This window comes from Aethalodelphis obliquidens, unplaced genomic scaffold (assembly GCF_003676395.1).
Source record: "Aethalodelphis obliquidens isolate GAN/ISIS:26980383/991018 unplaced genomic scaffold, ASM367639v1 scaffold4, whole genome shotgun sequence".
NCBI classification, from domain to species: Eukaryota; Metazoa; Chordata; class Mammalia; order Artiodactyla; family Delphinidae; genus Aethalodelphis; species Aethalodelphis obliquidens.
The window spans coordinates 14,571,106-14,595,603 of record NW_020837948.1 but is presented as its reverse complement, the minus strand read 5'-3'; the positions used below and the strand labels follow the sequence as shown (position 1 = coordinate 14,595,603).

The 24,498-nt window shown below is 43.1% G+C and overlaps 1 protein-coding gene across 3 annotated transcripts in view; it reads right to left on the bottom strand.

The window, feature by feature from the left end:
* The window catches only part of ZNF608 (zinc finger protein 608), a 107,426-nt gene that overhangs the window by 49,364 nt on the left and 33,564 nt on the right, over positions 1-24,498 (bottom strand). For all 3 annotated transcript variants that reach the window (XM_027099062.1, XM_027099069.1, XM_027099058.1), the window contains exon 3: positions 12,941-13,196. In XM_027099062.1, the coding sequence (XP_026954863.1) occupies positions 12,941-13,196 (256 nt within the window). The remainder of the gene's footprint in view (positions 1-12,940; positions 13,197-24,498) is intronic.

Sequence of the window (24,498 nt, the reverse complement as noted above, 5' to 3'; positions counted from 1 at the left end):
GGCCATCGCCACCCGTTCAACAGAAACTGGCACTAACCCAGAGGGTGATTTAAGGGTAATACCGTCAAGGCTGTGTCCTAAGAATTCTGTTCCAGATCCTTTAAGTCCGAAATAATTCTGGCAAGAACATTCTAAGATATTCACGTTCCTTTGCTCCCCAAACTTCAGGTATCTTCAAGAGAGGATGTACTCTAAACCCCACCCCCCATTTTCACACAAGAGGAAAGTGAGACAACACCCCGGTTCTCTTGATACCTGGTCTAGTGCTATTTTCTAGGGTTCTGGTTTTCCCTGGTACCTTGTCAAGCTTCCCTACAAGTCCAAAGGCATTTCTGAACTACATCATATTATTTAGCTTATGTAAAATACATTAGCTTTCACAGTGAACAAGAGCTATTTTAGGAAAAGCTGAAGAAGAAACAAACACTCTCAAAGAACTTCATTAGTTCACTACATACAGGTACACTTTTATAACAAATGGGGACAGTGGGAAGTGGAAGTTACCATTATTAGTTACAGTCACACAGTTTTCCTTTTCCTTTCAACTGGTCTCCCTTTGCTCTTAAGACCAATACCTTCTAGCATCCCCAAAGTAATAGCAATCACACCATTTTGTTTTAATCTGGCTTTTCTCGTGGTTTAGTCACACTTCTTTTCTCAAAAACCATCTGTCTAGTAGCCAACACAAACTGCAACACCAAGAACTCTTGAGGGTTCTGCAACAATACATTTTTAAAAGTCTGCTAAATGGACAGGTATCAGAACCACTGCAGCCAAGAGGAGAATTTTTAATAAAAATATTACAGGTGTTTCTTGCTTTATGCAATTGTGCCCTTCCAGAAAATCCTGATACACAGTATTTTCTAAGAAGTATAAAAATGTTCCTTTTGTTTAGTTATCATGGGGGACTATAAAGGCACACAGCCACTCAACATACTTTTTTTACTCAGGTACTGTCACTCTAAATACTTTTCACTATTCAAGTAACCAAAAAAAAAAAAAAAAAGAAGAAGTTGTTCATATGCAATAGAAGAAAGGCCTTGGCTGCCTTCTTTGAAAACTGACCCTCTTTTGGGTTCTAATCAATCACATTACGCTTACCAACAGGCCTGGCACTCCTGCTATCCCTTGTCACTTTTCATTCATAATCACAATGAAATAAACAGGGCAATGACACCAAACGCTGAATCCTAACAAGTTGAAGCTACCGGAATTTGCAGAGTGAATGAACAACACAAATTTCGGCTCCCTGACAATTCCCTAACATTGCTTTTTAAACACCAGACTTTTCTTTCTACTTCCCAAAATATGCAAAGGTTTACCCTGAGTAAACGTACCCGAGTGAAGGGTGGCTACCCCTCTGGCAGAGATCTGCATCTCCCTTGGGTGAAATGTAGTGTAAAGCTTGACTCTACTGATCACGGGTGATCAGGGTGGGAGTCAAACGTGAAGAAAAAAGGGCTTATCGACGAGCCAGACCCCAGAGAATTTGGGTTAGCTGAATGACTCCTCAGAGGAGGGGCTCAGTATGGTCCAGCCCATATCCTTCTGAAACCTTGAGGTGAGGGTATGTGGGCAAGACTGGATTCCTCCCACGCCATCACTGAAGCTACTGGAACTCAGTGGTACTCGATTCTCCTTAAGACCCTACCTTGATTTCCACCCCAGTCATAAATTCCCCAGACTCCATTTTCCTCGCTTTGAGAAAACGCTAACCACAGCCTCAAATACTTAACGGTCACACTCAACATATGTCATGCTTTGTTGAAATTCCATACTTGGAAATGTGCTATTGCAAGAAAATGCAAGGTGGGCTGGTATGACTGATGATATTTACTTTTAGAAGGTATTTAATTCAAAAGCCAGATATAAAGTGAGATGTCCTAGAGGGAATACACTTCAGAGATTCTCTAGTAACTGGCTGAGGGTTTGAGGTTAACAGTCTCCTTCTGAATCACTGAAGATAAATGTTCAGTCAATATAATTTTAAGTAGCTCACTGCATTCTGCTTCTTTGAAAACTGACCCCCCGTTCCCCTAATCGGGTCATCTGTTCCACTACCTACTTAGCACTTAACATTTTTTAGAACTCCCTGTGAATGTATAATGCCTTTTAGTCCCCCTACCAAGCAGAGGTCTTAAGGAAGAGACAACAACGTGGCACTAGTGCTTTTGCAAAGCAGCCTGTCCCAGTTCCGGTCTACAGCCTCCTAACTTGTCTGCCCTTGACTATTCGAAGACCTCTGGAACTCAGAGCTCCTCTCACATGCTTGCTTACTGCAGCCACCCAGGTTCCAGGTTCAGAGAGCGCCCAGCCAATGCCCTTGACCCCAATGATGGTTCTTCTGCTCTTCCAGCATCCACCCTCTACGGGTTTGTTTGAACTAGGAAGAATTCCGTATGTATATATTCGAGGTGCTGGTAAGAAGCAGCTCTCTGAGAGCACTGGCTGGAACTGGGTGGCTTTTCATATTCTGGAGAGCTACTGGGTCTTCTCCTGAAGCTGCAGAAAGTGGTGGAAAGCAGTCTTCGTTGGCTCTCTTTAAACAAGTCGGTCTCTGCTGATACTCAGGCGAAATAAGACACATTAAATGTTCTCCCTAGTCAGCTCTTTCAACTTGACTTCCTTCAAAAGTTGTCTGTCAACGCGGATACCAAGAAGACATCGACATGGCAACATACCAACGGTGCAGATGTACGTGTGAGCCCCTGAAGGGCTGGCGGGAACAGGCTGCCCACTGAGCCAGAAGAACATGTGGTACCGCCTCTGACGCATGGGAAGTGCTGGGCCATTTTTTTTTTTTCTTGTTAGGAAATATGGAGTCGAAAATGACATTTGGGGTATTTTTGTAAAAATATTTGGTGAATATTAAATTTTTTAAAAACATTTCCCTCTATAAGCCGAATTGAGTTCCCACATTTCAGTCAAAACCTCAAACTGACAAGCAAATGTTTATTTGCCTTTTAGCATATTTTTAAAATAATTGGTTATATTCATCCACACATACATCAACAAACACAGACTTAAAACTAGGCAAGGCTGATCATTTTAGGTAGAATCTAGAAATCCAGAAAGGGTACACAGTCACTTTATTTAGACTGTCTGGACCCCAGTTTCTCTAGAAGAATAATAGGGCTAATTACAGGAGTTTTCCACATAAATGAGATGCTAATTACATGGTGTTGGCAGAGCAATGTAAAGTTCCCGGGGCAAAACTGTTTAATTGTTCAGGCCTGCCAAATGTGTCATGTGCCATGTAAAGGAAACAGCCATACTTCTAACACCCGAGGACTGCAATACTATGAAAGTGTCTCAAATATATACTTGAGTCAGAAGGCATCATTAGGAAATGAATATATATGGGTGTGGTGAGTACATGATGGCTCGGTTTACTATTCAGTTAAAAGCAATTATCAAGTGAGCAGTAAGGGTCTTGCCTACCTCATATCACTTTTTATCCACCCCCCTCTTGGGTCTCCGGGCCGCTCCAGCAGACTTTGCTGGTTACTCTGTAATTGTGCCCATGAGCCTAATTCCCCCAACTTCGCTGAGAACAGCTTTTCTGCAATTTATGTTATTCCTTCTCCCTACAGCTTAGCTTGCTTTTTGCCTGGGAAATATTAACCAAACTTCTCTGAAAACAGAAGGCCTGGGTCCATATGGGAATGCTCTGGTAGGTATTACTTTTCAAAACTACCTGGATAGTTCTTCCTCCTGCTGTGTCTATACACAGAGGCTGGCAAGAGAAGGGGCTATGAGAGGAAATGGAATGCTGGGGGCAGGGCAGGGCTGGGGTGCGCCCCAGAAAAATCCGAAAACCGCTGGCGTACGGCAAGTGACAAACTACATGTTATCAACAAATCATGCGGCGCGAAGGTTTTCCTATAAAGACCCTGTCCTTCGCCTGTCCTTATTCTTAAGGAGAAGAACCCAAAAGAAAGATGTTTGCAGAGACAGAGACACGAGTGACTTAGATTCCTCCCAATTCAGAATGCATGCTTGACAGGCTAATTTTCTCCCCTGGGTGTTTGAATTCCTCAGATCTAAAAGTCTCTTTAACTTCTTTCACTGGGGGGAAAAAAAGCTGTAATGTCATTCTAGACACAAGCAGGAATGAAATCTGAAGCTCCCTCCATCCAGAGCAAAGGCCTCCACCAGGCAAAGCCCCGGCGGCACGCTCTCTTGGGAACGTCACTTCACGTGCACACCTGCCTTCTCAGGCTGGACCACTCTGATATTTACTACAAGGGGAAAGTCCCATTCCCATTCTGTCTAGGACAGAACCCTGGATATGGGCACTGCAAGCTATGCATTTGACTTACAACCTCATGCCTTTTGTCATCAAAATGTCACTGAGGCCACAGCTGGGAAAGGTAACGGAGGAGGGCACTCCACCGGGCAGTGTGAACCGGTTCAACATTTTGGGAAAGCGGTTAAGTGGTTAATGTCTTCCAGTGCATTAAAAACGCCTGTGTCCTGGGCTCAGCAATTCTGCTTCTTGAAAACTGATGCTAGCATAATAATTGCAAGTCCATAAAACAATACAAAAACTTCATGCACAAGGACGCAGTGCCAACAGCTATCTAAGGAGTTGAAGGCAATGTAAAAAGCTGCCATGAGAGGAATTTAAAATTTTTGCGTCCATTTTATGTAATTTTATATCAATGTAATATGTGTCTTAGAAAGTATTTTAATAACATCAGAAATGCTTATCTTTTAATGTTAAGATTAAAAGGAGAGAAAGGAATATTCAAAAGTATACTACTGAATGATCTCCATTACATTTTTTAAAATAGATATTTAAAAAGTTAAGAAAGAAACCAAATTGAAGTACTTGCCTGAATAGTGAGATCACAGATTTTTTTCTCTCTTTCCCCCAAATGTCTTAAAATGGCCATGTATTTCTTTTATAATCAAAAAATTAAAACCAGATTGAGGACGTAAATGATTGAAGGGAAGAAGCACGCCAAACATTTTGTTTCTCCTTTTTTGTGGAAATAAGTCTAATAACAGCAAGGTTGGAAGTTGAAATACAATAAAAACATTGTCAGATTTTATAATGGCTTTAAAAAAAAAATCAGTGACAAAGTAGATTTCTGGAACTCTGTTTTCCAGATTGTGTAGGCCAAACTTAATTTAAAAGTAGCATATTCCTGAGTAGAAAGCGACACTATTCAAACTTAAACAGGTATCAAGACCATATCCCTTTGTTTTGCGAATTTACTCAACATTCAACAAATATGTATGGCGTACTTACTCTGTGCCAGGCGCCGGGGATCCAACAGTGAACAAAACAGATGGGATTTGTGCACCAAGGAAGCTTACAGCATAGTGGGGCTGAAAGGGATGGTTTGTACACAGCAACCCAGCTGAAGCTGATTCAATGACTCCTGCCAAAATCAGACGCTAGACCTATAAAGAATTTCCTAGCATTCCACACTTAAAAATAAAAACTCCAGCTATTACATCACTTTTTACTCCCTCTCTCCAAAGAGCACTTTGAGAGATATACAGGGTCTTTCGAGCAGTGACAGAAATCCAGGACACCCAGGAGGAGGTGTGAAGAGCAAGGGCTCTAGAAGTCCAACCACCCTAGGTTCAAATTCCCTCAACAGGTGTGCTGCCTTGCACAGGTGAATCCCTTTCTAAGTCTCCTCTTTTAAAACATGATAACACAACATGGTAAATCAACAATACTCCAATAAAAATTTTTTTAAAAAAATAAAATATAATAAGAGTAAGCTCACTTTGGATTTTGTCCTGAGGACTCAAGGAAATTACCCGGCAAGCACGCCCAGCACAGTGCCTGGCACAGAGTAAGTGCTCAACAAGCCTTTCCCTTATCCATAAAACACGCATATTTACACATAAAAACAACAAAGAATCAGGTAAGGACAAAGATGTAAAAGTCTACAAAATGGGGAACTGGGGTAAGTGGTAGTGACTGCTAATGAATACAGGGCTTCTTTGAGTGTAAAGAAAATGTTCTAGAATTAATTGTAGTGATGGTTACACAACTCTGAATACACTAAAAAGCCATCAAGTTTTACACTTTAAACAGATGGATTGTATGTTATGTAAATTATAGCTCAAGAAACTGCTATAAAAAATTGTATTTAAAAAAGTCAATGGAATTTTTCTTTAAATTTTTTTGCGGTACGCAGGTCTCTCACTGTTGTGGCCTCTCCCGTTGCGGAGCACAGGCTCCGGACGCGCAGGCTCAGCGGCCATGGCTCACGCGCCCAGCCGCCCCGCGGCATGTGGGATCTTCCCGGACCGGGGCACGAACCCGTGACCCCTGCATCGGCAGGCGGACTCTCAACCACTGCGCCACCAGGGAAGCCCCAATGGAATATTTTAATTCATATTGTAATCCAGATGGGCCAACAGCTATTCTTTGCAACCCATGAGACTGTGTGAATTTTGTAATTAGAAAATAGTATCTTCAGTTCCGAGTCACTATAATATTAAGACTCAGATTTTTTTACCAACTCCTTTACAGGGAAAAGATAAACAAGCACACAGGACAATACCACACAGCCACAAATCTTATAAGACAACTTCTTAAATCTTTCACTCTATATACCTTAGTTCGAAGGAAAGTTTAGTTTAAAATGTTTTACATTCTGTATTCACATACAGGACTATATTTAGCTGCAATATCAACCAACCAAAAGGGGAAACAAAATGCCTTTAATACAGTGAGTTTGAAACTTACCACTTCATTACTTAACACCTAATGTCACCACCAAAATACACATACAAATAACACAAAAGAACAAATGTTTGATCCAAAAACATTAAGCTGAATCCTACCTGATAGCAGGTTATTTTTCACAATAACAAGAGGTGAAGTGACTGTCTGTGTTACGGCTTTCCAGCAACGCTCAATCACTCATCATATCCAGATTTTGGCCACGTTACCTCATCAGAAAAGCATAAAAGAGGTCCAAGAAACCATAAAGCAAAACTCAGGAAAATGGCCCAGACAATGCTTCCCTCCTCCCTTCCTGTCTCCTTCAGTCAACACATCTTTATTGAGCGTCTACTATGTGAAGACCTCGCCTCCATTTTTACCTTCTGTATTTTTCTATGAAGCTGCTAACATTAGTTTCAGTACTCTTTAAAAAAAAAATTGTGATACGAGCTTTGTAGTTGTTTATAATATACATCATCAAACCAATTTTAGTTTATTAAAAAAATTTTCACCGTTGTACACAGAATAATCAGAGGTAATTAAGCTGGCATACGGTCCAGCAAACATGTGGATCTGATTTTCTATATGGGCTGCGTTTTGCAGGTGAAAATGAGTAGCACTTGTACACTGTGGAAGGGGCATCCTTTGAGCTGCTCTTCCACCAATGGTGATGAATTTCAAGAAACAATCCATACTTTCATCAGCAACCACCACTGCAAGATGGCCCGGGAAGGTGACGGGGGAGCAAGCGCGCCCAGCACGATACACAGAGTGGAAGTAACTAGTAGTTCTTTCAGCCCCTCAAAACCTCTGTGGAGTTTATGCTGAGGATCAAGGCTGGACCCTTTTTCTCATTAGCTCAGTGATTAAACAACCATGTTCACCTGCCAAACTCACATCCTAGGGGCTTTATCTCCACTGAGCACAGTACTGATAGGGAGCCTGCCCACCAGCCATCTTAAAGTTCCCCATCACTGCACAGTTGTAATCATCACTGGTATGGCAGGTAATGAAATGCAGAAGTGAAAGTGGGCATCTTATTCCCCTTATGAGTCAAAGCTGAACTTATAAGATCACTGGGAACTGTCTCAACAAACAGTAGTGTTTCAATCATTAAAGTACTGCACCAACTCCATGCTCAGTTACTAAAAATACAAAGTAAGCTTGGATTAATACTTAATCTCTTGAATCAAGATTTAAAAAGAACGTTCTCTTTTCAAAAAGATTGGTAAGTAAGTACTGCAGAATAGGAATAACAATACCAAATATTAGATCGGTCGTCAATTATGTAGGATCATTTGCTTTTTAATGAATTAGCTTGAAACCCCCTCTACTGCACAGTTAAACACTATCCTCTTTATGACTTTGGAGATGCAGAAAAATCAGAAGAATTTAAGAACATCTCTGATGGTTTAAAAATCATTTACTTCTCTAATCCAAACATGAATTCTCAAGATCACTTTTCTTTCCTCAGAAAACACACAGAACATCAGGTGAAGGACCTGACATAAACAAGCATTCTTCCTCTCACGCTAGGTGTTTTCTCATAAGTCATCATTTGCACTCCCATCGACCCCTCTGAAAACTCTCAATGTTTTCTGAGTACAATCTTTTATTTGCTACTTTTATCAACTTTCCTTAATACTCTGGGTTTCTGAACTATTTCAAAAATAACTCAGCAGACCACACAGAGACGAAGTTACAGTGTCTGGCTCACTGGAGAAACAAACTAAGGTCCACCCCACCATACTAATAAATTAGGACGAGCGGTACACCAGTCAGTTGTGCATTAAGCCCCTCAAAACCTATGTGGAATTCATGGTCAGGATCAAAGCTGAACCCTCTTTCTCATTAGCACAGTCACTAAACAGCTATGCTCACCTGTCACACCACTGCATCTTGACAGACATTATCTACCCTGTAAGGTAAACATGGCAGGTGTCTCTGCACATGTCATACCTGAGAAAATGAGACAATAATACATGTGACTTCCTTAAAGGGAAAAAGTTGAGCAGCTTGCAAAGGGCCAGGACATCCCCTCTTTCCCCTGAGACAATGGTTCTCATCCTTGCTTACACATTAGAAGCCCCTGGGGACATATGAAAAAACACCAATGGCAGGTCACCAAACCAGACCAAGATGCCAGCCCAGACCATGGAGATACCTGGGAATGGTGCCTGGGCATCCGCATGGTTTAAAAGCTCTCCAGGTGATTCACAGGCACAAAGTGGAGAACCAGTCATCTCTAACCTACAGATGTTTAAAAGGACATCACTATCACTGGCAAACACCGATTTTCTTTCTCTCACTTCCTTTTCTTCGGTGGCTTTGCCTAAGGACAGAATGGCAGAGCTGTGATAAACAACAGTCATAACAATGAATAATGGACCCAACCAAAACAAGTATGTTCTCGGGGTGGGCAAAAAACAACAACAAAAAAAAAACCAGTAAGAAACAGGATTCAAGAATCAAAAGGAAAACACATTCTCGAAAGCTAAAAAGCCAAGTTCAACACATAGGTATTCACATACATCGCTGTATACACCATGTTTTCTTTCTGTTTTTCCCTCCCCAAAAGAGCAAATTTTCAAACAAATAACTATACACTGGCATGTGTGTCCCAAATGTCAGGAATGAAATGCTAAGGAAATTCCTTCTAACATCTGCAAGTAATTTGGTACAATACGTCATTGCTCCTATGCATTCACCTTAAAGAAGAAAGATCAGAGTAGAATAACTATATATCCAAATGCAGTAATAGTTTTGCTCTACTATTAAGCATGATCTGAAACCCACTAATTATTTCCAGAGGGAACTTCTCTCCTAACACTTTATTCCGAAGCGTAGTTTGGTTCTTAGGCAACCAGGACTTCATGGGCTGGCAGTAATACAAGTGGGAAAGTGTCATTAAAAGAACACTCCTCAAATGAGGAATTCCAAGCATAAGAAACAATTAGGCACCTAGTGGGGATTTCATATTCCAGGTCTGCTGTTCCTACCACCTTCCAACGAAATCACAAGTACACTCAATATTCCCCCAAAGACTGCAGATAGGAGCTTTTAAGACTTCTAGGATCTTAAGACACACACACACACACACACACACACACACACACACACACAAGCTTCACATATGCGTGAATGAACATAAATTGGGTCTGTGAAAAACACTACCAGTTATACAATATCTTCAAAACGAAAATACCAAGGAAGAGATTTTATTCAACTCAATCTGTAGGACGTTAGTCAAAGGCAACCGACAGTTTTACAAATGCTCTGTTAGGGAAAACTTATACTAGGAACAGCCACAGCTTACTTTCCCCTCACTTCCCCCCAAATCCATCTTTTTTTAGCTCTGCCAAATAAGTGGCTCCAAATGTGTTTGTTCTGTTTCTCTCTTTGTTTTTCCCAAAAGGGAAAAATTAATGGTCAAGTGGGTTTAATTTTTAAATCGGTACAAGAGCTTTAAGCACACTGTACCGAAAAAAAAATGCAAACGGAATGCTCTTGAAAATGGTTACACATTAAACACACATCTAATGACCCAGGCCTCTACTAAGGCGAGTTCTTAAATTCTACGGGGGTCAGAAGTTTAGTTTATTCAGCAAGAATAACTCTATTAACAGCTCCGTCTCCTACTTGTCACCACAGTAAATATCCACACACTCCAAATCCTAGAAAATGTGAGGCAATTCAAAGGAGGCCGGAGCTGCTGAGGGCTCCACTGCCGCGCCTCAAAAGCTTCCACAGCAACTGGTCTGCTGTAGGAATCAAGGGAAGCCACCCACAGGGATGCGTGGATCACAGTGGATCAGAGCAGTTACATCAGACTTAGGAGACGGATTTTCAGAGAACAGGAAGAAAATGGGGAGGGCTTATGTACATCACTCCTAAATAATAATGATGATGAAAGCTCTTTAAGCACATGCCCAGAGTATCAGAATTACTGACCAACTCATGTACTGCTATAGTTTTTAAACACAGATTTCTTTTCCCCCCTTAAATAGTCTCATCTTTTATTAGAGGCCAAGGTTAAAAGGCAAAACCCAGCAGACTCCTAAGCACAGTGAAAAATAACCCAAGCCTTATAGCTGTTCCAGAGCGACAAGCTTTCTGGATTTTTAATTTTTAATTTAATTTTACAACATCTACCATGCAGGAAGGTCACACCGCGGGAACCTGTCCTATCACACGCTGGAATAAATAAAATCATGGCAAGCCTTATACAGATGGGCACCAAGTCATAGCTAGGAAAGGGAAGACAGTGTTCCACCCTAAGGAGTCAATTATCCAAGTTACAAGAAAATCTGATTTTTAAGTTGATGGGAATGAACCCTTACTCTTTCCAAATCTTTTTGTTTCTGAAAGTCACCTCTACTAATTAACCTTATTAATGTCTTGATGCCTTTTCTATACTTTTCTCTCCAAGATGCCAGTCTGAAGCTCTTATCCACCACTTCTGCTCTACGGAAAATCTAAGGGAAGATGCCCTGTGTACAACCCACGGGCAATGAGGGAGAAGCCGTCTCCCCGCATGGACCCCTTGCACTGAACAGGGTCTAAACAGGCAAGCAAGACAGGAGAGGTTTAATTCCCGCTCCTCTGACATCAATTCCTCCCAATGTGGTTTCGTAGTTCTGTTTTAAATGGCTTTCCAGTCAAAAGTACAAAGAGGGAGGAGCCCCAAAACCCCCCAAATTTCTAAAACCAAGAGTAAATTTTAACTGTTGCTCAGTTCTATTTAAGCAAATAAGAGAGCTCCCCGTATCTACTGCTTTCATTCCCTTTCTCTGGTCTCTTCTTACATAATTCAATCTTGCTATTTCCTTAATGATGCTATCCACAAAAATTTTAAATCTAATTACCAAATCCATCCTACAAGAAGAGTACATTCAATGTAATATGTAGAATTCAAATATTTTCCCCTTAAGTTTTTTTTTCCTATCTTGAAACAGCTTGGGCTGTTTTCTGGCTTCTGACCACTATGCTTACACCTGTCACCTGATTTTCAGTCTTCATTTTTATTCTCATTCCCTAGTTTGTCACTGTTCTTAACTATTTTCTCCCAACTATTTCTTCCCCAACAATTACCCCCAATATATTCTCCTTTCCCATCAACTCAGCCTCTTCAGCATATATTTTACTTCCTCTCCTTTCAGTTTCAGCCCTCAATTTTTCCCCTTGATACAGAGGAACCTAAACGATGATTTTGTGTCTCAGATCCTTATTACCTTTATCCTTGCTCTGAACTCCTGTCCCGAAAGACCATGATATTGACAACAGTCATCTCCTTATCCTTGACCAATCCAGCTCAGAGGAAAAAATGTTTCCCCTGTGTTTTTTATTTTCCTTTGGTCCCCTGGTGTACCCTGGGGCATGCTTCTTTCTTACGTGCTCTCCTCTACTCACTCCCCCGTGGAGCAATGCAGCTCTCTCCTTGATACTCAGTTTGTAATTATCTGTTGGCCTCTGTCAAGGACACTGGCCATCTGAAACACGCTCTACTTGATGATCATATGAGATGTGAGATGTGGCCAACCACGGTCTGGATCCACTGTCAGTACGACATACACCTGATGTGCATTTCCAATAGCAATGAGACATTCACCCTGATCCATTTCTCCAGCACCTTGGGTTCTCTTGTGACTAATGAATAGCACTTGCCAGAGGGCTTGCTGGGTTAAGGGCCGGGAAGGTGCTATGTTTCCAGCCACAGAAAAGAACTGACTGGCTCAAATGGGGCTTAAGTCTTTGACCTTGGCTTCATTAGCTCTTAGCACAACCAGCCACAGTCACATGACAGCAAGGGCCCCTGCTAAATGCAGGAACCCTGTGTCGATTCAGAAGGGAAAATATAAGCCTCAACAACACGACGACACCCACACGGAGACAGATCTGTTAGCAAACAAAGAAGGAAATGAACTTGAGATCTATGTCCCATTCTGATTTCCACGACACCTCCTAGGAGAAAGGGTAACCTTCACCCTGCTTCTCACAGGCCTTCCAAGTTAGTGCTTAAAGCGGAAAACCACTTTGAGGGACACCATATTGCTCGTGAATGTAAGAGCAGCCATGAACAAAGAGAGAAACATAGCTCTTATTTCAACAAAAATCGAGAGAGCATAGAAACCACTTTTCTGTCCTCTCTGAACACCACACAGCAAATTCCCCTTACAGGTGGGACACACATACATCATGAGGAAGAGGGCATGGGAAAATAGATGAAAAATAAATTGTATTTACCTTCTTCTGTTTCATGCCACACGATCCCTTCCAAATTCACACTGGTCCCGGGTTCACAGGGCCCAAGACACTCTGGCTCTGTCACTACTCCAACTTCACACGTATTGACACCCACGGAACGAGTCCGAACCAAAAGCTGTTCAACCGGTGCTGCAATATTGGATGAAGATGGGGAAAAGTAGGAGGGCAGAATCTGAGGCGTGAGACTGCTGGAAATCGGCGGCGGTGGTGCTGGCACTGTAAACAGGGGGTCAACCTGAAAGACAGACAGGCTTACTGCAGTGGTGCTGCATGCTCGGAGCTCTTTTCAATGCAATCTGTTTACATCACTTCCAGAATACATCACCATTCCAAATTCCATTTGCAATTATAATACGCTTTGAGTGTTTTAATGGTGCCAAAATACAAAGCAGAATAGAAATAAGCATTTTCGTTTTTCATGACACAAGGTAAACACTGGAGCTCTAGCTTCCTGTGCTATAGACAGGCCTTCAAGGTCCTTCTAAATTCACCAATTAACAACCCTCGGCCTCCACAGATGTGAATGAAATATGCTTTGCCAAAGGAAGACTATTTCCCACTTGTCGTGAAATCGTATTTTCAACACTGCAATATTTTCCAAAGGAGAAACTCTAATAAATACCCAGATAGGCATCACTGGCCATTCAAGTACAGGAGATGGACTAAAATTGTTTGCAAAGTATTTTATAAACCATAATGAATTAAATCACTACTAAATTAGATTAACTACTCTGCCAAATATATAAAATACATAAATTTGATTACACACACTGAAACACAGAAACTGGATATTATTAGCATGTATTAAGCATCAACTTTTAACTAAGTGTTCTACTGCAAAGTTTGGCAGAATTCATATAAATGGAGAAATAAATACGTGTGCTTAACAGAATCTGAGTTTCTCCAATGCACAAATCTTTTAGTGGTTCAACAAAGATTCCTGATGAGTTTGGACCAAGACTCAGCAGCCCTATGTCTGAAAAGAGACAGCCAAAACAAGATCTTGTGGTACAATAACTCCTTTGCACCCCGATCCTGAGGAGAGCAAGCAAAGGGGTCCTTCACCACAAAAAGTTTAGGAGTCAGGCCATAATGAAACCAAAGACTATGCATGTACTAAGCAGGTAGACGGTCAACAGACTCATTCATTCCTTCCGCCCATTTTAACCATTGTTGTGACTGCTACGGAATAGCTTTGGCCCTGCTGACAGGTTATCAAATGTGAAAGAGCCAAACACACAGCACGTCTGCGCCAGGATTCCACATCACCTATGTCCTCAGGCTGCACAGAGACACCACCTACACACAAGAGATGATACCGTATGTGTTTTATCAGTTGGGCTAACAAATTAGATATGTAAAAAGGACACAAAGAAGGTTGTTCTGGTAAAATGCCATCTTAGTCTGTTTATATATTCTCAGTAAACGTTTGTAAGAAATCAACATTTGGCTACAGACATAATATTATATAGTCTTTGTTCGTCAAAAAAAAAAACCCACACACACAAAAAGAGTGTATTTCAAGAAGTCATATGAGGAAGTGTGCTCCTAGATAAACAGCTGAAGCAGTCATCTGTGTGGGCTCCTTGTTCATATGACTGTAGGAACTATTTCTACAGTTTGCATTTCACTAAAATGATACAGCAACGTTCACATGCCCGAGTGATCCAAGATGCAATAGAACAGCCCTTCATCCAACTGCACACTAAAGAAACTTAATTTCCTGCTCTCAAAGCTGCCATAAAACTCCTTTTGCCCCATGCTTTTTATTGTTCTTCCTTCTTGATCACAGAGCCCAAGAAAGGAAAGCATTTAACAGCCCCAAACCCCAGATCTGGTGATTTATGCTTTTGTGTAAATGCAGTTTAACATGGATCAAAGTTCACACTGATAGTTCCTATTTTAAAACTGAGCTGACAAATGAAGAAAGGGGTTCTGAGGAAGAAAATTTAAGGAGGACAGCGGAAGCCGATGCAACCTTGTAGTCTTTATTACAACTAAAAAATTACGTGAGATTGAAATCACTCTCTAGAATTTAAAAAAGAAAAAAAAAAGACCAAGGAAAATTATAAACCACTATACTGCACATTTTTTTTGAGCATGATTCCCAACAACCTCTTAATCTGTATAGTTAGTTGTCAGCTGTAATTTGGTGCTACACATGTAAACTGAAAAGGCAAAATGGAACAATATTCTCAAGATATCCTTTATATCCTTGATCGACAGCGTACATGAATTCCAAGAGAACAAATATAGCTTCAGTTAGATACACAAGAAAATGGAATAAAATAAATGAGGTGAGGAGCCTCGGTATCAACTCTCTAATTTTGAATTTCAGGACACCCTGGGGCGACACGTGCAACAGAAGTTATAGGGACAGGGTGTGCTGACACCGGGACTTTGGCCCCACCTCCCACATTAATTAAGCTTGTGACTTGGGAGAGTCATTTAACCTCACCGAGGCCCATGGTCCTCAACTGGAAAATGTATTCTTTGGCCTTCTAATAGTGATGACGAATCCTCTCACAACAGAATTTCTAGACCAAACCCCTATTTCAGTATAACTCTGCTTATGAATATATTTGTATAGAGATACACTCACATACTTATTTGGGATATTTATGTAATTTCAAAGATGAAGCTTCTGAAGAATCTAGAAGCTTGATGGGAGAGGCCATGGTATCCTGGACCCACCAGCAAGTTAACTGTACTTATTTCCATTAACACAATTCAAATGCAATGAAAACCGTTCAGCTGATGACATTTAAAGAAGGGACCTTGGAGCCCTGTGCATGCTTGTTTTAAAATGAGAAAAGTAAGATTCAGAGAAGTTTGACTGTAAATATGAACTTAACCATAAACAGCCCCCCAATGTGGTAACAGTCTAAAACTCTTAAACTTGATAGGAGAACTCAATAGGTAATATAGTTTTAAAGGTTCAACTCTTTGACTTGCACAAGTGAATTTCTCTTAGTTTTTCCGCTGTACTCACTTCCTCCATGTAGCTCAAAACTCCCATTCCCACAGGTACCCATCATCATCATCATCAGTGAGAGTAGAAAAGGGAACTTTTCTCCCTTGAGATTTCAAGATTTAGAATGGAGAACAAAGACCTCCCACGTGGTCTACTGGGGTTCCCTCTTCCCCAGTGCTCACCAACTGGAAAAGGGGTGGGGAATGATAGCTACTCCCAGAGGCAGGTTTTATTTGGCAGGTATGCTACTTTTAAAAACCTTTTCATTTGTTGACCAACACAAAAAATTAGGGAAAAGTCTGAATTTCCACTATCTCGTAACATAATAATTGGCTCACATGCTATGCTGGGCCCACCTTCCTCGTGGCATCAGCTGACAGGCCTGAGCTTCCCTCAGCCTGCAGTGACCTACCCAGGCACAAGCAGTGAGTTGGCGTTTCCAGCTTTTCTGAGACGACCACAGAACGTTGGCGGTAGAAGGTCATCTAACCCAACTTACTCACTGTAGACAAAACCGTGGCCCATATCTGTTTGTGTGTGCAAGGGCAATTAAGCATCTCTAGGGGCAGCCCAGGTGAGCATAAAAGAGCCGCATCCTCCAAGCAGGACCTTCACAGAACGGGTTCAACGTACACTAGCACTAGAGACAAAAGAGAGGTGAAAGGGAAATAATTCAGAGTGTGGCCATTTCTTCCTACCAGCTAACACCCCCAGTGGGAGAAGTTCCCCTCAAAAAGGTTTTGGTTCTCTTGTGTATCTCATGGTAGCTAATACACAGTCACGTGACACCATACGTAACGCAGGATTTTGAAAGATCTTCAACAGTTACTGTTGCCTTATACAAAAGGTCAACTCCACTGCACCCTGATTTCTCAGTCACTCACTGATCATACACTGAAACGTAATTTCTTCACCCAGTGAGGCTCCTTAAGACAGAGAGCAGCAACAGTTCCCATGAGGGAGTCCGGGGAGGAAGCAACATACACTTGGACTTGGGCAGTGATAAACCTCGGGTTGTGCTGGATTCAAATCCTGACCTTGGTGGTACTTGCTTGCATGGGACCCTGAGCAAATGACCTGGCTACTCTAAGGCTCAGTGTCTGGACCTAAGAAATGGGAATAAGAGTAACAATAACCTGCACAGGGTCGTGGTGAAGACGGCCATGAGATAATTCATGCCCAGTGCTTAGCTCAGTAAACAATGACTTTGAAAAAGAAAAAAGAAAGTCCCTGGTCTGATATTACAGTCCTCTAACCCTGCATCCACTTTTACAAAGCTCCTTTTTATATCCTACTATGTTTAACATAAATCTATAATCCTCTCCACATGCATGGTTAAGGGCGGTTAAAGTGTGTTAAAAGTATAAGAAAAAGGGCTTAACCCTGAGAAGCTCAGCCTGAGGAAATACTGCTCCTTTCATACACTGGCATCTGGCAGCCGTCCACCGGCTTAATCCAACCCCACTTTATAGCCAGCCCTGATAAGTCCTACACTTCTAGAAAATCTCCTTCTACTCGTCTCTAGCTGTACCTCTTTTTTTGTGCACTGCCCTCCCCAAAGTCTCCTTTTATTCACCTCAACTCGATCACATGTCCACCCAATAAATAATTACTAACACACCTGCTGTGTGTCAGGCGCCGCTAGCAAAGAGCGGGCAAGACTGTAGCAGTAATCAACATACAAATCCAGCAAAATTACAAGCGTCGCTGCAGAACCTCATCCAAGGGGCTGTCCATGGTGGCCTGAGCACAACAAAACAGCATGTAGAAGACAGTGCGGGGCAGGGATCAGTCTCTGGATACGGAATCCATCTCAACCTTTAAGAACCCTTGGCAAGGTGCTTGACCTGTCTGGGACTCAGTGGCTTCATCTGTAAGATGTAAATAACACTTGGCTGCTAAGGTGACTACTACCTGAGATCATTCCAACAACATTAGCCCAGGGCCCAGTACGGAACAGCCCTCAATAAATAAAAGCTATTGCCATTGTCAATATGATTATTATTATTACAAATATACTTGAGACCTGAACTGAAAAGAAAACAATAGGTGGTTTGGCCCTTTTAAAGCCAAATGCTAGGATTTGCTACGTTCAAAGGCAATTCAAGAGAGGCAGTTATAACTACCTTTCTGGAGGGAAGTACCCTAAAATAGTAATCATCAGATATTCCATTTAAACACTGGTGGGGAATTATTAGTCAAATAATACCAATAAATGGAATAAAAGAGCAGAAGAGAGAACTGGCCCGTTTTAGCGATCGTTCCTTTGTCAGAGCTCTTTTCTGTTATCTTGACGGGACACTGATGGAACCAGCTAGAGCCCAAAAGAGGAAAGCAGGAAAGCAGCCATCTCCAGTGGGGAAAAAAAAAAAAAAAGAAAGACCCATAAGTCTAACAGCTGGTGGTGGCAGCCTGTCAAACTGAGGAAAGTTAATGTCAAGAACAGACGCGCGGCAGTCTCTCACTGTTATTTTTGCATGATTATTCCCAGGTGTTGGTGCACGCTGAGCAGTAGCCCGGCTATTTATCACTCGAAAGAGCCTAAGAGCATGGGAGTAGGGGAGCAGAGAGGGGAGAGGGAGGTGGGGAAGAAGAGGTTATTTACACAGCGGCACTTAGGGTGTGTAATCAGAGGACTGGGGGGGAAGAAATCTGCAGAGAGATTCTGGCAATATTTTCTCTGTTCACCTTATTTCAAGAGCTTCCTGAGTGCCGATGAGCAAGGAAGGCTGCAAAGCTGGAGCGTGAGTGGCAGCAGCTTTGCATCACGCGAGCACGGACTGTGGCAGCCGGTGATGGGTTTCCAGGACCCACAAACTGACAGCAAGTGAGGAGGGGTCGGCAGGGCACTCCGGCTCCGCTCAGACCCAACAAAGGGACAGTCAGGTGGCTCTGCTGCGGGGAGGGCTAGCGCTGCCAGGCAGAGGGGAAGGAAGTTCACAGCCTGGAGACAGGCAAGCCTCAAGGAAAGATTCCCTCCCACACCCCGTGGCAGGTCTGAACTCCCACTGGGGAGCCTGCCCAGGTTTCTGCCATCTGTTGCCACGAATCTCCATGCTCATCTTGCTCTTAACCCCTCAATCCTGGGATTCTCAGGTCACCAACAACCAGAGCGGGAGTGGTGTTTTATTATTTTGCTCCGAGTCAATATTTTTACCTTCTATGAGCGCGCCAGGGCACAATTACTTAATGCTCACATTTTCTCCATATCCTGGTATTTGGCTGTTTTATGAGATTGCCCACAGTCACCTCTTTAATTTAAAAAGCATCAGACAGAGACTGCACTTCATGTAGGGGAAATCACAGCTCTTTAAAGGTGACCACTGGCACAGTCTATCACTTTGCATTTTAACTACCCTTTCTGCCTGACATCACTGCTTCATGAGTAGAGCAAGGGAGCTTAAAAAATGGTTTCCTTGACTCTCTCTCGCCCTGTCACAGCTCACCCTTCCCCCTCCCCATATCCTCAAGTCCGTTCTCCAGTAGGTCTGTGTCTTTATTCCTGTCATGGACATATACACACTAACAAACGTAAGGTAGATAGCTAGTGGGAAGTAGCCGCATGGCACAGGGATATCAGCTCGGTGCTTTGTAACTGCCTGGAGGGGTGGGATAGGGAGGGTGGGAGGGCGGGAGACGCAAGAGGGAAGAGATATGGGAACATATGTATAACTGATTCACTTTGTTATAAAGCAGAAACTAACACACCATTGTAAAGCAATTATACCCCAATAAAGATGTTAAAAAAAATGGTTTCCTTAAGCACCCATCTTTTCCCTAAAAGGATTCGTCAAGGGTAAATTTCCATCCCTGTCAGACACAACTGCAACAATTGTATTTCTGTCATTCCTAAGTCTATCTTTCCTACATGTAGTGAAGACTTTTCCGTCTAGAACTGTGATCAGGGCAATGCATGCTCTACAACTTGCCGCCACACAACAGGGGCAAAACCCTTACTAAGGGCCGACTGCGCACCAGGCCCCCATATGTTGTCTATCTCCTTTGACACTCATTATGTCCCCATTTTATAGAAGCAGAAATTGAAGATCTCGGAGGATGGGCAACTTACCCAAAGAGCTGAAATTCAAGGCCAAACCTCTCTGATTTCCAAGTCCATGGGCTTTCTTGTAAAACCACTAATGACATCAGTAGCTACTGTTTAACACATATAACACAGGAGGGATTATACTGGGCATTCTCCCATTCAGTCCTCACAGGCTATGACTGGAAGTACTTTACAGATGAGGAATAAGAAACTTAAACTTAAAAGGTAACTTAGGGTCAGTGGCTGAGCCAGAATTTGAACCCACATTGGTCAAACGGCAAAAGAAACTCTTCTCATTGTAAAAGAGAACACAAGATGTTTGAAACCTACCTCCCCAGGTAATTTCTGACCCTTTTCTGCATGTTAGAAGGCACGCATCTGCTCACTTTTCTCAACACCTAGTTCAGAATGGTGCACCTCGTTGTGTCCAAGCAAATACTGCCATCCCTCCAGAAACCTCAACTAAAAACCTCACGGAAACCAAAGCTCAGGTTTTGTTTTGTTTTGCTTTTACACATCTTTATTGGAGTATAACTGCTTTCCAATGGTGTGTTAGTTTCTGCTGTATAACAAAATGCATCAGCTATACATACACATATATCCCGATAACCCCTCCCTCTTGCGTCTCCCTCCCACCCTCCCTATCCCACCTCTCTAGGTGGTCACAAAGCACCCAGCTGATCTCCCTGTGCTAAGCGGCTGCTTCGGGTTTTGTTTTGCTGTTGTTATTGTTTTAAATCATCCGACTCCAAAAGCAACAGCTAGGTACAATGACTGGGAATCATACCATTATTTTCATTTTCTCATCCCCAGGTATAAAGACCAGAGACCGCCCCAAATAAAAAGCCAAAGTACTTTTTAGCTGTTCAAGTGCTTTTAAGAGCTTCTCCGTTGAACGGGTAGGACTCAGACTGGGGCTGAAACAGGGCTCTGGCCCAGGGGGCCAAGACGGATGCTTTCTTTCCAACCAGGACCTCAGCCATGCTGAAGTCGCAGAATGCCAGCCCAGGGTCTCTGTGGCGCTGCTTGCGGGGGGTGGTCAAGGGAAGGTCCCTGACTATTAGCGTGTCACTCCAGAAGTGACTCCATACGTGTAGGTCACAAGGCAGAGGCACACACGGGCCAGCCACAGGTGTAAAATATATTTTAAACCACAGTGACGATCCTTACCTTCATTCTCTAGCCATGACAATTTTTCAAAGCAAAAGAGAAGGTACTGAGTATGGAAAGACAGTGTAATTCAACTACTCCAGACTCAGTGTCTTAAGTTCTTTGATTGCTGTTTTGAAGCCAACCCAAATTCTCCCCTAGAAGGCCCTCCATCAGCTGTGCTGAGTTCCACAGGAAAGCGCTGTCAGTGGAGGTGGAGGGGACATGGGGACGCAGCCTCGGGCACTTTCCACAGCAGTTGTCACATACTTAGCCTCATTTGTGTTCTTTGCAAAAAAAAAAAAAATCTGTCCTATTGCTGAGCGACAGATCCTTCACCTGTTTTAAAAGTGTCGGTGACATCTTCCACTGCTCAGCAAGCTGGGCATGTTTTAAACAGCAGGAAAGGATCAGTGTTTTCCTATCTTGTTCGTAAGGGTTCTCTGATTTCCTCACATCCTGCCTATTTCCAAAGACACTTAAACACACACGCACACACACACAAAGGAGGCAATGGTAAAAGCTATTTTAAAAAGTCTGTCTTCTTGGATTAATCCTTTTCACAAGTCTCTTTACTTTGTATAAAGTTAAACTCCTGAAGAGTTCCACACAAATCCCATTTCTTTCAATTAGATCTGGCCCCCAATCCTAACAGTGAAACTTTTAAAAAAAGGAGGCCCAGAGGTAAAACTCTGAATTTTTAACTCTGCATTTTGCTTCATGTGGGTGCACCTGTATCAGCAAGGAAATCAATTTCAAAATCCCTGACTACTGGGTATCTTCGTAGATACTGGCCATCAATGTACTGCCTGTCTGCATGACCCCAATTTCCCCTTGAAATTAGGGAAAGGTTGGAGGCCTATCATCCTCAACCATCTCTGGACACAGATATGATTTAAAGAAGGGAAAAAGGAAGGGAAAAGAACGAAAGAGAAGGCTGTTTGGGGAAAAAAAGAAAAACCACCTTATTCCTAATCCTCTCAACTAACAGCACTTCTTTTCTTTATAGTAGAGAATCTCACCTGCAACCACCTAAAAGGAATATTTTCGACGAATATTTTAGACACTTAAATTACGGACACAATACATGCTGGTCATAACAAGCTCAAACAAGGAAGTGCCTGAGTCGCACCTTATGGGAACTAAGACTGCACTTCGGAAAGGGTCAAAGCCCCGCTTTCCACAGCAGGGTGGGCCAGCCACGGAAGGAGGCAGCTGTGACATCCTGCCCAGCATACTATCTTGGTACCATTCCCTCCCTGCAAAACCTAAACGCTGCTCACATAAATTCAGGTCTAAGACGCTCAGTCTGCATCATCAACATCTTATCCCTCATTCTTCCATAACTTCCAAACACTGATTCAAAACAGCCATCACTCTCTTAACGCAAGCTTTGAAATTTTAATTTCATATCAGACAACTAAGTAAAGCTCTCCATAGTTCATCACAGAGATGGACGATTACAGAACGAAAGAAAATCACGAAGCTCCCCCAGCCACCTCCATACCTGTCTTCAAGGACACCCTGGAGACACTCACATTCATTCTTTTTTTTTTTTTTTATCCTTTTTTGGATTTTTTTTGTTTTTTTTACGTTCATTCTTATTTCAGCTCTACCGAAAGGCAAGAGTGGGCTTTCTCGTCTGATTTTATAAACTAAGGAAACTAAAGTCTTAAGAGGTAAGTTACCTCGCAAGGTCAGGAGCAAAAGAAGAGACCACAGGCTATCCCAGTGAGGGCTGCCATGCCCTCTACCAAGCTTTGTACCATTACTGAAACTTTTAAAGTTCTCTTCTCACAGAACCCTCCCAAACCCCGACAAAAAAGCTGCCCACAGGCCCAGAATTCTGTTTTCCCTCCCGAGAACAGAAGGAAAAGTCAGACTTTAAAAGTCAACAGGTCATTCTCCAGGGAGATCCTCTCTTCTAACAGTTTCTTATGCATCCTTCTAGAAACTTAATCCGTATAAAAAAATGCGGGGCAATGGGGAGGGATCGATTTTCATTTTATAGCCTTCTGTGCTTGCATGAATTTTAACATGAGTATGTACTACTTTCATAATTCTTTTAAAAACTAGTTTTTAATAAAAAAGATGCTAAGCCACTCCACTTTAGAATAAAAGGAAACAAATGCTAATGCAGAAGGGAGAAGGCACGTGATTGAGACTATTTCAACTCCTTGTGCAGAGGTCCTGAAATCAACAAGCCAACGTGTTACTGCGTGGGACCTGGTGTGTGTGATGGGAGATGGTGTATTGACCCTGTGTCCTCCTCTTTACAAGGGCTGCTGATTAAAGCCCCCTCACCAGTGGGGAAGTCGTTCCCTCATCTTGGTGGCCAAGTGCCACCACGTACCAAGCATTGCTCCGTGAGCCCTAGGGGGCCCCGAGGACGCTGGGGAGACCAACAGTGGCTGCAGAGCAGTGTAGGGTCAGGGCTGCGGTGGTCAGTCAGGCCCAGGGCACTGTGGGAGCACCAAGGGGTGGGGCAGGGAGTGTTCAAGGTGGATCTGAAGGAACTGCAGGACTGAGCCTGGGGAAGGGCGGGAGGTGTGGGCAGAGCTGAGCCATGCTGGACGGCACAGTCGGTTAAGGGGCTTAGGGGGTCAGGAAAAAGATGGAACATTAAGGATGGAGAAACAGACAGCTCGTGAAGAGCCCAGGTCAGGATAAGAATTTGGGGGGTGACTGCCAAGTTAGCAGAGAGCGGTGAGCATATGAAAGTGGGGGCATGGGAGGATGGACAGTTTCTGTGGTAAAAAGGAAGCTGTGTGAGGGGGTTGAAACTGGAGGAAAGGAGGACAGTCAGGAAGCTACTAGAGTCACCCACGGAAGAGGGTGCGGCCATGGAGAGGGTCGGGGGAGAGGCCATGCTCTGCAAGGTGGGGAAGCGGGGAGGCTCGAGGACCAGTTCCAGGTTTCTGTTTCAGGGGCTCAGGGCGTCACTCCCTGGGATGGGAAGGATGGGCGGAGGGTGGAGGGGCGATGTCTATCACGCGGATGGACAGAACGGTGTGGAGCTCCAGAGAATTATCTAGACTAGAGAGGAGTCACTGGCAGAGAGAAAGTGGTGAAGCCAGCAGAGAGGACGAGACGGCTCAGGGGAAATGTGAAAAGTACGAAGAGAAGGGCCAGAACCCTGCAGGCCCCAACACTGATGGGGCAGAAAGAGAGCAGGCGGCGTGTCTGTTGAGGTCACAGCAAACCAGGGGAGAGCTGAGTGACCAAAACCAAAGAAGAGAGGGTCCAAGGTCACCACGGTCTCGGAGGTCTGGTGGCCAACACCAAAGAGCAGTCAAGGGGAGACAGTGCCCACCCTTGGGGAGCTGGCTTGGGCCTTGCGCCCCCATCTACCAGAAGAGCAAGACTGCT